This window comes from Cornus florida, unplaced genomic scaffold (assembly GCF_030987335.1).
Source record: "Cornus florida cultivar Cherokee Brave unplaced genomic scaffold, ASM3098733v1 CherokeeBrave_3.0.0_Hap2_Chr01, whole genome shotgun sequence".
NCBI lineage: Eukaryota > Viridiplantae > Streptophyta > Magnoliopsida > Cornales > Cornaceae > Cornus > Cornus florida.
The window spans coordinates 117,533,913-117,551,250 of NW_026775571.1; the positions used below are offsets into that span (position 1 = coordinate 117,533,913).

Genomic DNA, 17,338 nt, shown 5'->3' on the forward strand with positions numbered 1-17,338 from the left:
CGATTTATGAATATATATAACTATATCGAACTCTTAAAAAGAATTACGAATCCACGAAGCATTGTTATACATCACCTCTTCTTTCAGAGCGGAAGATAGAAAGTTTGATTATCTTCAAAATCATGGCAGGAGTTGAGGGAAATAATAATAATAACAACATTAAATAAGGGTATATTAGTACTTTAGGTCATATAGTAGGGTAATTTAGGAAAGGAAAAAACGCAAAACAGGGTTGAGCCGGTCCGATCTCGATTAGCATTCACGGTGATATACACACATTACACACAGATGTGTGTGTGCATTTCTGAACTTCATCACAGTGATTTCTCATTAGTCTGGTGCTTATTCGATATTACAACAGGAAAATTGAAGAAGTAGGTTAGCGATTTAGATGGGTTTGAAGGGGGCGTACTGATGTCATTGTTCTGGATTGTCATTCGTCAGCTCCAAGAAATTGAAGCAATGGTAAACAAAATTTCCCTACTCATCCTCATTTCGAGTACATGTTCTTGACCAATTATGATTTATACTAGATTCGTTATGATATTACCTTGTGTATTTAAATGCCTAGCGAAGGATCTGATACATAAGAAGAGGATTATTAGTTTTTAGGGTTATACGAAGCGCACAAATTTTGATTTGGGTTGGCACTTATTTTTGTTGATCGACATGTAAGAAATTTTTTATCTACATATATACACACATATATGTATCAATATTCGATTATATATATATATATATAAATACGCACACACAGGTTCGTGTGTAGGGGGAAGAAAGACACCAGTTAACGCACATTAAGTAATCTTGATACAATTCAACTGGGCAATAGTACTTTCATCTTTTCCATTAGCATTTATTAAAGAACAGAAACTGTTGAAAAGAAAAACACGAAACAAAAAAAAAAAAAAAAGAGAAGAAAAAGAAGAAAGAAAAGAAAGACTTCCCTTGACGAAAATGGTGAGGCAATTACAAGTCTACAATCAATAGTATTGGATTTTAAAACATGTTTGGATGATGCTAGTTATTTTTTATTCTATCAGTTCTGGTATTTACATTTATTGTCTCACTCATGACAATCAATTTGCATAAAAATTGACACATTAAAGATGCAGGCAAAAAACTCAATTATCATTGAATGTGAAAAATACACCTAAATAATTTTTGGTAAGAATGTGGTTATGTCTGAATTCTATATATTCACAGGCTACTTCGAAGAAAGTGATTACAAAAGAGGAGTGGGAGAAAAAGCTCAACGATGTAAAGATTCGGAAAGAAGATATGAATAAATTGGTGATGAACTTTCTTGTCACCGAGGGTTATGTTGATGCTGCAGAAAAGTTCAGAATGGAGTCCGGAACTGAACGTATCCTTTATTTTAATTTATGTATCTATCGTGTTTTTATATTGGTGGCATAATTCGTTTCTGAGCACGTGCTTCTCCTTATAGATAAATAGCAGACATAGATCTTGCAACAATAACGGACCGCATGGCAGTTAAAAAGGCAGTACAGTCTGGGAATGTTGTGGATGCAATTGAAAAAGTTAATGATTTGAACCCCGAGGTTCGATAATCTATCAATTTCTCTTTTACCATCCTCAAGAGAAAGATTATATGGCTGTACTTTTCTCGAAATTTACAAATTGTGCATGGTTGACTTAAAAATGTGATTCAAATTTGATAACTCTTGGTTTAAAATGGACTGCAACTTCATGATAGAAATGCTTAGAAGCCCAGGTTTCATAGTTAGTTGAAATTCCCAAAATTTATGTTGGTAATTGTTAAAATTGTATTGTTGACATCATAATATTACTTAAGAATTTGGGATCTTTTAACAATATTAAGGTTCTTTCCCTTTACTCAGTCAGTTATTGAATTTGATAAATTTGGATAATTTTGTAAAATGTAATTGAAAGAATGATTTGTTCTAATTACTTGGGCTGTGATGTTGGTCCACATCTTGTTTTCCTCAATGACGTCGTGGATGTGATGATATTTCATAAAATTGCATATAAATGGAGAGGAATTGTCAACATGCAACACCTGAGCTATTCTCTATTGGCCCTAACTTTTGATTTGACTATCCCATATCCTTATAAGTATATATGCACATATATTCATTATTCGGTGGTGTTCACCTGCTTACCGTCGTGCAGGCAGAATCATTTGCGACTCAAACTATGCCCGCTGGATATCATCCAACTGGCTTAAATGAAAACCAGCCATTAACGGAATCAGCGGTTTTGAAAAACCAAAAACCACCTTTTTATTGACGAGTTGTCATATTTTACATAGAAAGATTTATAAAGGAAAGGAGAGAGAGAAAAGGTTGCCAATGGCCATCATCTGATAAGATGATGATGAAAATGCCTACCTCATTTAGAATTTATTCACCTCGACAACTCTCTTCTCATGGCGAGTGTTCTTCTCCCATCACATTAATTATGAGTATAATTATAGTGAACCACTTATTGATTTCTGGAAATCTTCTTGCACAGTTTCTTTGACAAAGAGACGGAGATTTCTCTTGAAAGGTTTGGTTGCATCTTAGGTAGGATTTACAAGGATAAACTTTCGATTGTTTGGGTTGCTATAGAGTTTAGATTTTTGTATGGAAAATTGATTATGTGTCAATAATTATACTAAAATGAGAAGTTGGAAATGAATTTGAATGAAGATATTAGATCAAAATAACAAGTCACACAAAATGAAATGTTTGACTTCGATTTAACGGCAGAGTGAAATTAGCTTTTATATGAAACCAACAACCGAAAGAGCTTAACTCCAATGATCTGGTAACTGTTATGCACACCTCTATGCTTTTGATCCTAGTTAATGATTATTTTACCCCCTCAGATCCTATCTCAGAGTTGGACTATATCTATGGCCCATGCTCACTAGTGCCTAGCACAAGCACTGAATCTCGATGTTCTTCTATCCTTCAATCCTGCTTTGTCTTAAGGCTACAAATCCACGAACATGCATTACAATGAGTCAATTATCACTATGAAACATTTATCTATCTTTGGGGTGATGGATAAAATATGAGTTGTTTGTGTTGAGGAGAGAGGGAATCCAAATAGTGTTTTTTTTTTTTTAGGGTCCAAAATCCAAATAGGGTTAAATGCCCTTTTTATAGTAGTAAATATTAATTGGCTATTTTCTCTCTCATGGCGTGATTTACGGATATCCACTTTCCTTTCATGAGAAGGTGGTTTTGACTTCTAAAACTGCATTATAAACAAGTGGCTGGTTTTTATTTAAGCCCGTTGGATATCATCCAATGGGCGTAGTTTGAGTCGCGGATGATGGTGAGCAGGGGAACACCATTTTGTGTGCGTGTGTATATATATATATTATGATCGTCACGATAAATGTTGGCAAATGGCAATGGAATTACAAATTCTGCTGTATTAGCTTTGTTAGATCATGTTTTTAAGGGTCTATTGATGTTTGTGTTAGAGCTATGTTTTTTGTTGATCCTTTAAATAAGTTAAGTTATCTTGAAGAATAGTGTCCTCTTTCTCCCCACCCCCCTTCTTCTTCCTCTTTTTGTTATTGTTTGATTTTTTTTCTTTTTTAAAAGAAGTTATTGTTATTGTTGCAAACGTGTTATGAAATATTATAAAATGTATGTAAACTACAAAAGAATGGTAAAGATGATCTATGTCCATTTAAAACAGCTCATTTATTTATTTTTCACTTAGAACAAATTGGATTCTAACCAATAGCGTTGGCATATACTATTTTTTTTTTTGTATTTTATTTTATTTATTATTTTTTAAAAATGTTTTAAATGATGATAAGGGATAATGATTATTAAAGTAGTCCTTGTTAAAGACAAATCCTTGCACATCAACTAGCTTTATTCAATAGGTGATATTGGGAACAAGAAAATTTGGTATATACAAGTTTATGCTAGTGTAAGAAATTTTGCTGTAAAGATTTGACAAGAAAATTTCAAATTTAAAGCAAAGTTTCTATTATCAGAAGAAATATTACTTATCAAAAAAAAAAAAAAAAATCAGAAGAAATACGGCATGTCATATCTAGGCAAGGCAAAGTTTCGGTAATGATACCTTTATTTCCATATCCTTCAGCTACTTTATCACTTACTTTGATTTCATGTTTCTGTGAAAAATATACACGAATTGTCTAATCTCATGGACATTAGCTACAGGAGTCACAACGATAAAAGAGCTGCAAGAGATTGTTTTCCAAGAGAAACTCTAGCAGAGTGTAGTTGAATTCAGTTATAGCATGGTGGATCTTAAAATGTTGGTGCAGTAAGTTCCAATTAGAGTTGCCCAGTAAATCTGTACTATTATTTGGGAAATCGTAAAACAAACAATGCTATGCAACCTAATCGATGTTATTAAGACCTCAATATAGAGTATTCGACTTTATTTTATCTATAAAAAGAGGATTAGACCGTTGTTTTAGTAAATTAAAGCTTGTGTTGGGACTTTGCTACTTACCCCAGATACATGTGTTGATATGATATGACCCCAAACACAAATCTGGATGTATCGAACAAAAGTATTTGTGTGTTGGATAGGTGAGGATGAAATATAGTGGAGGTCTTATATCCTTCAGAATCGTCTAATGTTATTCGAGAATACCTTCACAGGAGAATTAAATGACCTCTTACAATATCATATTAGATGCAGTATATTTGTGCTGGTGTATGCCATCTGTCTACGGACCTGTACTCAATTTTTGGACTTATTTTTAGTCTATTCCTCATATCCTAGTATATAATTTTAGGTGAACATTCAGTTGAGAAATATTTTTAACACAAACCTTCAAATTTTTGCTGTAAAACAAAATGGAACCATACCTTATATAAGTCGATTCCTTAGTATTTCTTATTGCGATGAGTCTTGGTAGAGAGGAGGAAGAGGGAGGGGGGAGAGAGAGATAGAGAGAGAGGCTACTTCTAATTAGAATATGAGGACCTCAAAGCAAAAATCTCTTTTCATCCTATTGCGGTGATGGAGTAGTAGAATTTTGAGAATTCAAGAGGTGGTCATGGCGAGTAGAGTCCCTTTCATATTGCTACTTTTCCAGTTTTTTCACATCATTCTCAAGGATTTATTTATTTCAAATATACATGGGTTTCTATCAATAAATAATTACATTTCTTGGAGACACACACACACACACACACACAGAGATACTTGTATTTATTGAGGCTCTTTCGTTCTGCATCTTTCCATATTATTTGCGCCATTCTTAAGGACAGGTTATTTTAAACACGCAAGAGTGTTCTATTAACAATTAAATACATTTATTCTATAGGTCCTACAAATAATTGACGACATAAATTTGACATGATGTTTATTTATTTATTCATTAATCAACCCGATCTTTTTGTCCTAGCAACTCAAGAACATGTCTCATAGATCTATTTAAGTATGATTATGAGTCACCAAGCTTGATATTAAAACCTTGAACAACAGACCCGGATCATAATCTTTTTGATTTTCAATCAAAAGTTTCACCTTCTTGTTGCAATTTTTTATGCAGATCCTGGATACAAATCCCCAACTATTTTTCCATCTCCAACAGCAAAGGTTAATAGAATTGATTCGGAATGGAAAAGTGGAAGAGGCTTTGGAGTTTGCTCAGGAAGAGCTTGCACCAAGGGGAGAGGAAAATGTAATTCTCGGTTTCCTGTAATTGTTTTATGCCTATATCTGCAAAAAATTTTGTTCGTGAAGTCTGTTCCAGTTTTCTTCTTTATTCCAGACAACTGAACTTCATTAGGCCACTGTTTATAGACATGTTGGTTGAAACTATAGAGGATGCCAAATTTAAGATAGTATGATCTTAATGGATAATCTCCTGGATTAGTGTGATCCTAATGGAAAATCTCCTGCAACAATAGTTTCTTATTAACTTGTGACAATTATGAGATTTAATGCTAATATGTGGCCTTTAAGCATAGTATAACTTTCTGCAGCTAATCTTTTTAGAAGAGTTGGAGAGGACGGTTGCACTGCTGGCTTTTGAGGACTTTACGAACTGTCCTGTTGGAGAACTTCTAGACATATCACAGCGCCTAAAGACAGCGAGTGAGGTGAATGCAGCCATCCTTACAAGCCAGAGTCATGAAAAGGGTTAGTTGCTTTTACATTAACAATACTTATGTTCTATATTCACACACTTTTTACTATCAACAAAACCTCATTCCAACCTATTTGGATCAATACCTTAATCTTGTTTTGCCAAAAGGAGTGTGTTAGGATCTTGGGCCAAAAAAATCCTTATGGAGAGGGGGGGCGAAACCTTTATAAGAACAAATAGGCTCATTCTTTCACTTTGCCGAAAAATGTTCTTATATTTCAGTGTTGTAGGAGGGATACTTTCAGATTTTACGCCAAGTGCAATATTGCAATTTGTGCCAGGGGCAATGCTATAGTATACTAAGAGGAGATGAATGTAGGTGGTACAAGTTTGCTGAGTAAGGATGAACTGTGTAAAATTACTTTACACTGTAACCTTAGAGGCAGAATTCTTTCTATATCATCCACTTTTTTGGTTATTTGCAATATGGCTTAATGTTCAAATTATGTTTTATGCCTTTTTAACAATATTCCATCTATTAAATGGACAACAAGATTACCATATGGTTTGAAGAGTATGTAATAGTGCGTGAGCCCAGAGGAGCTTGTTTTTTGCTTTTAAGACAGTAGCCAAAACACACAGAACACAACAAATCATTGGCATCACCACTGTAGACTTTTGTAACGTACGTGTCCGCATTGATGTACTTTGTGGTGCCTGATAAGACAATGCTCTGTTTTCCGAGAGGCATTGTTAGTTTTGACTGGCCTAGCTTTCTATATATTTCTGGTTAAATTTTGTTGTATTGCGAATTTTCAAGAGTCGTGATGTGCAAATGATCAATGAACTACAGATCCAAAGCTTCCAAGCCTTTTAAAGATGCTGATATGGGCCCAGAACCAACTTGAAGAGAAAGCTTCTTATCCTCGCATTAAGAATCTATCTACTGCTGCCCTTGAAGATCCTGTTGTTTGAAAGGTGTGCAAGTTTCTTGCCGTGATGATCCAGGTATGCAGATCTTGTGTTGCAGATAAACCAGAATGAACGAAGTGGGATGTAGAATCTTGTATCTTTACTCGAGTAGGCAGTGGAAGATAGTTGTTCATGAATGTCGTCAAGATTTGGATTGTGTTAGGGTGTTACATTTCATCTCAAAAGCTGTTCACTGGCTTTAAGTCGCTGTACAGATGATTGGCAATACTCCTTGTTTCAGTTCAATCATGTATGGATTCCCCATGGCATTTGATGTGAAACAAACATAGAATTTTGCTGAAGTTGATCCAATTGGTATCATTTTAATCTGGATATATATACTCTGTATATGTACTGCTTTGTCTGTTTTATTATGATTTTCATCCTTACTGTAAACAGTATAGTTGTCATCATCAGGACCATCCTTGTCCTAATCCTATATGAATTGGGTCGACCAATGTTAACCGTATAGTCGTGATGTTATTTCATTTTGTATTAGGACGACAAGGATCCGCTAAATTGTAAAGCATTCTTGTCAAATGATTATCCTGCAATGTTAATGCCTCTGGTTTGGTTTTCACTGGAATGCCATTTAACTTCAGGTTGTGTTTGGAATGGCGGATTTGAATTAAATCTTATAATGCTTACAGCTCGAATATGGATTTCCACTAGATTCTTGGATGGATTTGAAATCCTTATTTTATTATTCAAAATAAGTGATAAATTATAATTAGACGTTGTCTTTCTAACCATGCTTTGTCTCCTTTCCTGTGTTCCACAATCAAATTCCAGATCCCATATTTCCTCCTCTCAGATCTATCAATACAAATGCAATGTTAATGAAGGAAATGGTGCTCTAGTGTTGCAAGAACATGGTAAAAATTCCTTCGAAATTCCAAAAAAAAAAAAAAATGTAATTATAACTCATGCAATATCCAGGAAGAGGAGAAACAAACAGGGAGAAGAAAAATTGCCATCCCTTTATGAAATCACTGGGACTTTACCCAGATAACGAAAACGGAAGTAGTGGTTGCAGAAAAGTTGTGAAATTTAGCCTGGTGTATTGCATTTGCTCCATCTCCCAAATTGCAGCCACCATCATCAAAGTTGAGGGCGTAACTCGAAGGATCATACTGGAAGTTGCATTGCTGTTTGCCGCCATTCTTGACTGCCTTCTTCACCGCTGCTCTCATCCTCCAGAATAGGCTTCTGCATTGCTTCTTACTGTAACTATTCACCCATACCAAGCTTCCAACCAAACCCATATCGATAATGTGTATACAAACACAAGGTAAAACTCAAAAGCATGCAAATTTGCTACCCATCCAATTTTCAAGCATTCGAGCACTCGCCATTGCAGAGCAAGTAATGCACATAAACTAAGCAGTGTTTTCTTCAATCTGCTTTGAAGAACAGTTGAAGTGGAAATTAGAAAGGAAGAGACTTAGAGGAGCATGAAGAAGTTTGGTTCAGGAATGTATGATGACCAAAAGAGTAGAGAGAAGATACAAAGGAGAGTTGAGTTGAAATGAGAAGGGACTAAAAAGCTTAAGAATGAAGCAGAAAAAGGGAGGGGGCTTCAACGTTTTTTATAGGAAGGAGACCGAAAGCAGAGTACACACACACTAATAAATGCAAAATCTTTATATTATGGTATTTTAAAGAAGCTCCGCCCCTTTCAATTGCTGTCTTTTATGGGTGCTAAGCTTTCTGTGCATTGGGAATCTAGAATTCCATCATCCACACACACAGCAGAAAGCTTCTCTATGGTCATATCACTATCACAGCCCAATTAATCGGCACTTAACTGTGAATTCCTCGCCCCCCGTTTTCTTATACGCACGCGCGCACACATACGTTTTTTAACATCTTACATATTACTAAAAAAATAAAAAATAAATATAAATGTGTTGAAAATAAATGTGATTGTGATAAAAATCACTACAACACTCACACATTGTAACTTGGTAAGCCAGAGGTAAGGCGAGGGCAAATGTAATATTTTATGGGTATATTAGTAGTGAAATTAAATATATTTATTAAAAAAATTCAGAGAGTAATTGTCTCTGATTTGCATGCAAATCCGTCCCTGATTATAACAGAAGATTCGTTGACCGACTCTACTCTCACAAGTCACAACTCACATGCACATATTTTAAAAGTCGAAACAAATATGCACTCGTGCTTTAATCAAACTCAAACTATCAATGAACTAATAAGCATCATAGATTCATAAACGTATATACATGCTTAGAGGAACTGTTCACAATCTAAAGATACTATCACATATTAATAGCTTCCCTTTTATTTCTCTCTTCTTCTTCTTATTTTTTGTTTTTTTGGATTTAAATAAAAAAAAAAAAAAAAATAACAAACCATTTCAACCCATGCTATAGTCTAACTGCATAATTGATTACATATTAAATACTTTCCCATGCCAAGATTATAAGAGATTTCCGTAAATCATCAAAAGTGCTTCAGGTTGGTTCACCTCTTATTATTATTCATAGAAAATCATGACAAACTTGGTATGAAAAATGATTTGTTTGTGCCTTATGAGCTGTATTATTTTAAAAATATAATGCCTATCAACAAGAGATTAACATAAAAGGTTCTGAATTTTTCAGTCTCCCTTAATAGTCGAGGTAGTGATTCTTGTTGCACCTAACTTCAATAGAATAACTTTATAATAACATTCCTAATCTAAAGATGAGAATTCGAATTCACTTGAAACTAGTCTAGAAAATAAGTTGAAAATTCAAATTCGCATAAGGGTTCGGGCCCATTGAGAAATAAATGGACATGTGGTCCATTGTTGATACCTCCATACTAACTCCCTAATAAGTCCCTATTGAAATAATAGGGAGACAAGTCTTAAATGATCAATCAAATCCACACACGCTTTTTTGCTCAAAACTGCTTTGTCTCCAGCAGATTGCAAGAAGAAGTTGAATGCCTTGTGGGCTCTTTAAACTTCTTCTTTTTGTCTTCATCTCCAAAGCCCTTTTGCCTTCACATATTCTCATTTTTGTCCCATTATACCCTCACATTGGTCCATTATGTACTATACACCACTATCCACTGTACCCTTAAATGTGGTGTGGGGCAGTTGGCCCTAATTTCATATGACATGTCATCCTATCCTACAATGCAACCTTTGTCTTAGAACTTGGCTTCACTGCATACCACTCTTTTGGACCTATGTTTTGTGGGTAATGGGGAATAATATGGGTCAGCTTTTGCCACTTGGCATTTTCTTTTCAGTGGGGCCCATTTTTAGTAGGCTGTGGACCATTATGATCTGGAATTCTGGACTGGTGAGCTGTAGGGAATTGCCGAGAAAAGGTGGACTGAGAAGGGAGGAGCCCACATCTGAAAACAATGTGGAACTGTAGGCCCAAATTGTTCATACCAGAGTGGGCAAAAGCCCAAATATTCCCATCTCCCAAAACTAGCTTCACCTTATTTTTACTTTTAGAGGTGAAAGTTTGTTCTATTATTGCTTTCCTCAGAGTGCTTTTGCTCGTGTTTTCTCTGCAAGTCTGCAACACAAAGAAAGAATCTCCCTCACACATACATATTAACAGTCATCACAATTCGATAATTCGAAGCGGTCCTGTCATTTCTTGTCAATCCTTTCCGTTTTTGGAATTCAATTTCTCTCTCTCTCTCTTCCAAAATACATGTCTTGCATGAAAAATCCAACATTTGATGGTAGTAGAATTTTAATAATTTTTATTATATTGATAAGAGTAAAGTTTTAAATATATTATTGGTAAAAGATAAAATAGTATTCCGTAATAAGTATAGTTGTTTAGTTAAAATGATAGTTTGAAATATTATAAAAAATAGTATATTCTATTTTGAAATGGGACATGTTTTTTTGGGACATTTCAAAATAAAAAGATGGACAAGTATTTTAGGACGGATGGATTAATTATTAATTACAATATTAAAAGTTACAATATTTAATTATCAAGGCTCTAATCTATTAGTATTTTACCGTCTTTCAAAATAAAAGATCAAAATTTCAAGATTTTAAGTCTCATAGGACGAAGTGTATGTGTGCGTGTGAGTGTGCACTTAAGTTGCTTAACTAACTCTTTGACTTCAATTATCGATTCTTACAAATCATTCGCGTAGGCCTTGCATTTAAGTTGTTTTTTAAACCAAATTTTGATCTTTCAAAATAAAAGATCAAAATTTCAAGATTTTAAGTCTCATAGGACGAAGTGTGTGTGTGCGCGAGTGTGCACTTAAGTTGCTTAACTAACTCTTTGACTTCAATTACCGATTCTTACAAATCATTCCCGTAGGCTTTGCATTTAAGTTGTTTTCTCAACCAAATTTTGTTGGAAATTTGTAGTGGGATGTAATTTTGTATATATATATATATATATTTTTGGTATTACCATCTTTGGGTAATCCTTTTATTATATGATGAACCCTCTTTACATCTTTTTATTTTTATTTTTTTACATTTATTCCTCACAATAGTGATGTTATAATAAATTAATAACTGTCAATTTTTGTCAATCCGTAACTCCTCTCACACTACACTTGCTAGGAGTAGAGAAGGCACTACCCAATATTTAATTATTTATTTATTATTCAGTCATGCAGGGATTACAATTTGTGTTATTACAACTAATTAGTAATCTCTTTTGTCAAAAGAGGAGGATGAGTGTGGTCAAATTTTAAAAAAAAGTTGATTGTGATTTTCTTTTCTAGACTATTAGTTCCGTGCTCTTTCTTATGGTAAATTTTTATTTGGTTTTGGACTACAAACATATTATGGGAATTAAAGATACTCTCTTCCTTATTTATGATCGATCGTGACTACAGGTTTGATTTCACGGGCTCAAAAGCTATCAATAAAACCCAACACGCACACCACATGCATATGATTGTTAGTTGAGGGCAATAATATGGATTTTTAATGTGGTAAAAGTCAAGTGATATGCACATGTATACAACAAAAAGTATTGTACTTTGAGAGAACAGCACTAGAAAGGTTGACTGGTTTGTTTTTTTAGTTTATGTTTTGCTTTTTTAACCAAGAAAAAGTATACTGTATGCTATTAATTGCATTAAACAAAGTTTACAAGTTCAAAAGCAGATATATATATATATATATATATATATATATATACCATCTTGGAACATGCCTAGTTTTAACACTTAATTTGCACTTTAAATAATCTAAAAACACAGTTCTTGATAAGCAAACCAAACTGTCCAGCGCTTGGCTCAATAAGACCAAAGTGTGAGGTTCAAGATCTACATATTATATATATATATATATATATATATATATAGATAGATAGATAGATAGAGTATCATGTAGCATATCTCATTTGGATTTGCTCCTTCTTCTTTTCAGGTGCTTTTTCAGAGTGGCACCCTCCTCCTTCTGCATGCTCTCTCTCACGCACAAACACACACAACAAACACGACCTTGGACCATTTATGCAATTGTATAGTTTAATGTACTTAAGTGGGAGATGTTTGAGTACAAGGATAAATCTATTCAATGATAGCATGTATCAATTGTTTTTTTTAGTTGCACTCTAATGATATTTTCTAGACGTCCAATATAGAAGGTCGAGAATTCTTATATGGAATAAATAAAAATTCTAATGTCTATGTACAACAAGTCATTCAAAAATTTTTTTTTTTTTTGATAAATAAATCTAATTCCTTTTTCTTTAAATTCTTAAATAATGGCAATGTTATAGCATTTTGTATATTAATTAAGAAAACTTTCAATTTAATACTAGAGTACAGATTTCAGGTATATATGAGTCGTATGACGACCTTAAAACATCTGTATATGAGATTTTAACAAAGCTTATATTAATTCTTAAGACTGGTTGGCATATAGCTTAATAATATAATCCTTTGTTTTGTGCGAAGATTGAAATTGAAATTGAAATCAAAGGAAGATAAATTGTAAGAAATGAGTCTCTTAATCATATTGCTTGGTTGACTAAAAACAAATTGAAGAAAAAAGTTATTATGTGTTTTGACTATTACTTACTTCAGGTTACGATCTTTTTTATTATATTTTTTCTTGTATATTAGGTGACCACTCAATTTTATAGTTTATATTACTTTATATCAATGCTGATCAATTAATGTTTTTTTTTTTTTTTCAAAATAATATACTTTGTTTGATGAAAGGTATGCACCTTAAATGTTTGAAATATTGGAGTTTAGAATATGTCCTTTATATTTGTACATGTATATATATATTTGGAATGTTAAAGTAAATACTTTTTTGTTAACAACTAGAATTTCTTCTTTTAAAGACTTCATTTTTTAGAATAAAAAAATTATACCATTAAATTATAGTTCCTTCTATTGAGAATCATTATTTTTTCTTACATTGTCTCTTATTGCGTAGTTAGATGCGTGTAACTATTTTATGCTAATCAAATTCAGAACGCAAATCGTTGATGTGGAATGATCGAATACAAACAATTATGTGCCACTTAATATGGTAAAAGACATCAAATTATTGCTCTAATTAACACTGTTTGGAGTTCTCATTATTGAAATCCCCTAAAATTTACATTGAATTCACCAAAATCCACCATGAACAACAGCACATGAGACAACCGACCCGCCATAAAAATTCAATCAATCATGAACAAGAAAACCCTAGGTTTCACCATCAAGATTGCTTAGGATGCTGCCCCAACATTCGTACTAGTCGATGGTTCACAAATCACCCTTTTCTTGTTTTCTCCGCTACACTAATACTATATATCTAACTTCCATCTATATTACACTACTCATTTGACAATCATAATGTACCTTAGACTTGCACACTAAAATTTACCACCAACCCCCACCACCAATTCAATGGGTTCCCTCCCATCCCCTTCGTCACACTCCACGCCGCCTTCATCGCCGGAAAACTCCACTTCACGCCCTCAAATCTATGTCTCAGTTTGCTTCAGAGAGCCAGCACCTAATGTAAACATATCTACTTGGATAGACTCTTTCAATCCATGTAACAATACTTGGAGTCGTGTCACCTCCATTCCTGGCCTAGAGGAGAATCTTGTTTTGAAGGATTTTGCCATGATATCAATCGGAGACAACATTTACATCATCGGCGGCCGCCTTTGCAAGAAAGAAATCGCCCACGTCACCGACGAATCGGCCGACATTGTGGACATGAACATCCAAGTCCGGTCAACGGTTTTGTGTTACAATGTCATCTCCGAACAATGGACCGAGTGTGCACCGCTTCATGTACCACGATACACTTTTGCTTGTACGGTGTATGACAACAAGATCTACGTGGCTGGGGGACAGTCCACCCGGGATAGCACTAGGGGTATCTCATCTGCTGAAGTGTACGATCCGTCGCTTGACATGTGGACTTGTTTACCAAATATGAGTACCTTGAGGTATAAATGCGTGGGTGTGACTTGGCAGGGGAAAATCCACATCGTTGGTGGATTTGCGGAACGGGGTGACTTGGACCGAGTCGTCTTGCGTAGCTCTGCTGACGTGTATGATACCGAGGTTGGAAAGTGGGACCACAAGTCGGGGATGTGGCAATTGGATGTCCCACCAAATCAGATTATTCCGGTGGACGGGAAATTATTTAGTTCTGGTGACTGCTTAAATTCTTGGAAGGGTCACATTGAAGCATATGATGGAAAGGAGAATATTTGGTACATAGTCGATGGGTCACAGAGAGAAATTCTTTCATCCCTAGCATCCACATCGTACGGTGACGAAGAAAATTGTTCATCCATCAAACGTTTTTACCTTACAGTGGCATCAATTGGGACCTACTTGTACTTCTTGGCGGCTTATCGGAAGGCTGGGGATTCATCAAGGACCATATGGATTGTACACGTATTTGACACGTCAGCAAGCGGCGACGCGTGGAAGGGCCTTGAGCCGATGGTGTTGGACGGAGAAAGAGAGCTCTGTAGTCATTGTTGTGTTGTTCAACTTTCTTAAGACTCTCCGCTTACCTTACCAAAGGAAAAAATTAAAAAAAAATTAAATAAAAAAACTTGTTTTTTTTATTAAAGATTATATGTCTTTATCTCTTTAAATATATTATATGTGAGGCAGATAAAAAGAAGTTGTTTTGTCAAAAAATAGTAAACGAGTTAGATACTTTTCCAAACTATAATCATGTCATGTTTGGATAGATTACCAATAGCCCCGTAACTTTTCCATGACATGTTTTTGTTAGTCAATTAATAAGTAATGCTGCTTCCTAACATGATTCTCTGTGTGTGTGTGTGTGTGTTTTGTGCTAATGATGGTGATTTTGATAATATGTTGTTTGAGTTAATTAGTTCATTTGTGTGAGTAGATGACACTGCTTTTCATTTGGGGCCTAAAGTTCCCCTCCAATGCACAAATATGAGTTAGAATTCGGGAAGGTACAGTAATCAATGGTTTAATTAAAACACATATAAACGAACAATTGTGTAAACGAATAATTGTGTGTTTCAATTTCAGTTCTTAGAATAATACTATTTAGACTCGATTACTTTAACTTATTTGTGTAATTGAATTTTTTTTTATCCATTTAATAGAGTGAATAAACTCAAATGTAAGTACAAAAAGTTTGATAAATTAGAATCATTTTATATATCCTTAATTGGTGTACATTTTACTTTTTTTTTATTACAAATAGCATTATTCTAAGAACTGAAATTGAAAAAGTTTGATGAATTGGAATTATTTTTTATATCCTTAATTGGTGTACACATATAAACGAACAAATGGGCTTGTCGCATTTTATCCATTTATTGGGAAAGATTTCACGTGAACTCTTTTTAATTGTTGAACCCTAAATTTCCATCTCCTTGTCCGGGCTTGTCGCATGCTTCCTAACCAATATACTACAATGATTCTGGCCGTTTACGTCGTATGTTATGAGATGGGTATATATAATAACTCAGTTAAATAAAATATTTTCTTAGATATAAAAAACTCTTCCCAATATACTCCATGAAATAGTATATTATAATTGAATAATGGCCAACCAACTTAGTTTTTTCCACACTCTCACCTAGCTATATATTTATTTGGATCTTCTCGAGACACGGTAGTGATGATTAAAATCTTGGCGGCCAATTAATTAAACACAAGATTCTCTCTTCGTTTTTGAGTTTTTTTGTACCACTGACAAACTAAGTGTGGATGTTGGTTACGCCAAGTCAGCATGGTAGCCAAGTCAACAAAGTAGTCATCACCATCAAGTACAAGACATAATGATTTGAACACTTGGTCAATAACATAGACTGGCCAACTCAGCAAAAATGCAAGCCCATAGCAAGAGCCAAGCCATAAACTATTGATCGAGGCCCAGAATCTTAATCTGATCAAGTCACAAACTGTTAATCGATGAATTTAGAATCTCGATCCGATCAAGTTACAAACTGTCGATCGATGGAATCAAAACCTCGATTCAATCAAGTCACAGACTGTCGATTGATAGATCTAGAATCTTAATCCGATCAAGTCATAAAATGTCAATCGATGGGTTCAGAATCTCGATCCAAGTTATGGCTTGTCAATCGACGGGCCTAAACCTTCGACATGACGCGCTAAGCAAGGGAGCTAAAGATGAAGAGTTGGTAGTAGGACTCTTTGAGATCATTAGGAATGTTGAAGGGATTTTGGAATGGAGAATGGAGAATCAATTTTGAGTCTTGTTAAGGCAGATCTAATTTGAGGAGAAAAAGCGAAAAACAGGTTGGAGTAAGCACACAGACCCTTACAACCACCCTCTATTTAGGTCATTAAAGGAAGTTACGTACACTTGACAGTAGATCCGGAAAAGTAGGGATTAGGACATCATAATCCATAAAAGGGACATGGGCCTTGACTCACATGACCCAGAGGCCCAACAAATACAATCTAAATGACCTAAGGCTATAAAAAGTTGGCTAGGAAAAGAAGATAGAGGTGAAGAAATTGGGCTGTGACATACTCCAGACTTGGTTCTTTTCCACCATCATTTTCACGTCTCAGATTGGGCTAATTTTCCTTCCCCCAATCCACTCTTTTGTATTCCTCATATTATTTTAGTGATATTCCTGAATATATTTCCATCTTTAGTTTGACTCAAAAATCAGATACATACACGAAGTAATAACAGTTGTTGCTAGAGTAGTGTGTGTGGAATGAAAGAATTCACACATATTACCCTAGCAGTGACTAGGGATGGAACATGGGCGGGGTTGAAAGTTTTAATAAGTTACATTTGAGATCATAGTATTGGGATTAGATTTACATTGATCGAAGAGA

At 34.5% G+C, this 17,338-nt stretch overlaps 2 protein-coding genes across 3 annotated transcripts; both read left to right on the forward strand.

Moving 5' to 3' along the window:
* The first annotated feature begins 219 nt into the window (after nt 1–219).
* On the forward strand, nt 220–7,622 carry LOC132266291 (protein GID8 homolog). Of its 2 annotated transcripts, none has more exons than XM_059767151.1 (6): nt 220–465; nt 1,207–1,366; nt 1,462–1,565; nt 5,531–5,662; nt 5,967–6,123; nt 6,924–7,622. In XM_059767151.1, the coding sequence occupies exons 1-6, from the start codon at nt 415–417 to the stop codon at nt 7,043–7,045; spliced, it is 726 nt and encodes a 241-aa protein (XP_059623134.1). In that variant the 5' UTR covers nt 220–414; the 3' UTR covers nt 7,046–7,622. The 2 variants fall into 2 exon arrangements, with proteins under 2 accessions (XP_059623134.1, XP_059623131.1); XM_059767148.1 differs by having other exon boundaries at nt 221–465; nt 1,459–1,565.
* A 6,287-nt stretch (nt 7,623–13,909) lies between these two features.
* Nucleotides 13,910–15,198, forward strand: LOC132281638 (uncharacterized). The gene has a single exon (XM_059783329.1). The coding sequence runs from the start codon at nt 13,910–13,912 to the stop codon at nt 15,026–15,028; it is 1,119 nt and encodes a 372-aa protein (XP_059639312.1). The 3' UTR covers nt 15,029–15,198.
* The last annotated feature ends 2,140 nt before the right edge of the window (nt 15,199–17,338 follow it).

What these genes read in the sequence shown, in the direction of transcription:
- LOC132266291 (XM_059767148.1), top strand. Translation starts at nt 415, where the DNA reads ATGTCATTGTTCTGGATTGTCATTCGTCAGCTCCAAGAAATTGAAGCA. An exon ending in AATGGAGTCCGGAACTGAAC is followed by an intron (nt 1,367 to 1,458) that starts GTATCCTTTATT and finishes ATAGATAAATAG; the next exon opens with CAGACATAGATCTTGCAACA. An exon ending in TTAATGATTTGAACCCCGAG is followed by an intron (nt 1,566 to 5,530) that starts GTTCGATAATCT and finishes TTTTTTATGCAG; the next exon opens with ATCCTGGATACAAATCCCCA.
- LOC132281638 (XM_059783329.1), top strand. Translation starts at nt 13,910, where the DNA reads ATGGGTTCCCTCCCATCCCCTTCGTCACACTCCACGCCGCCTTCATCG.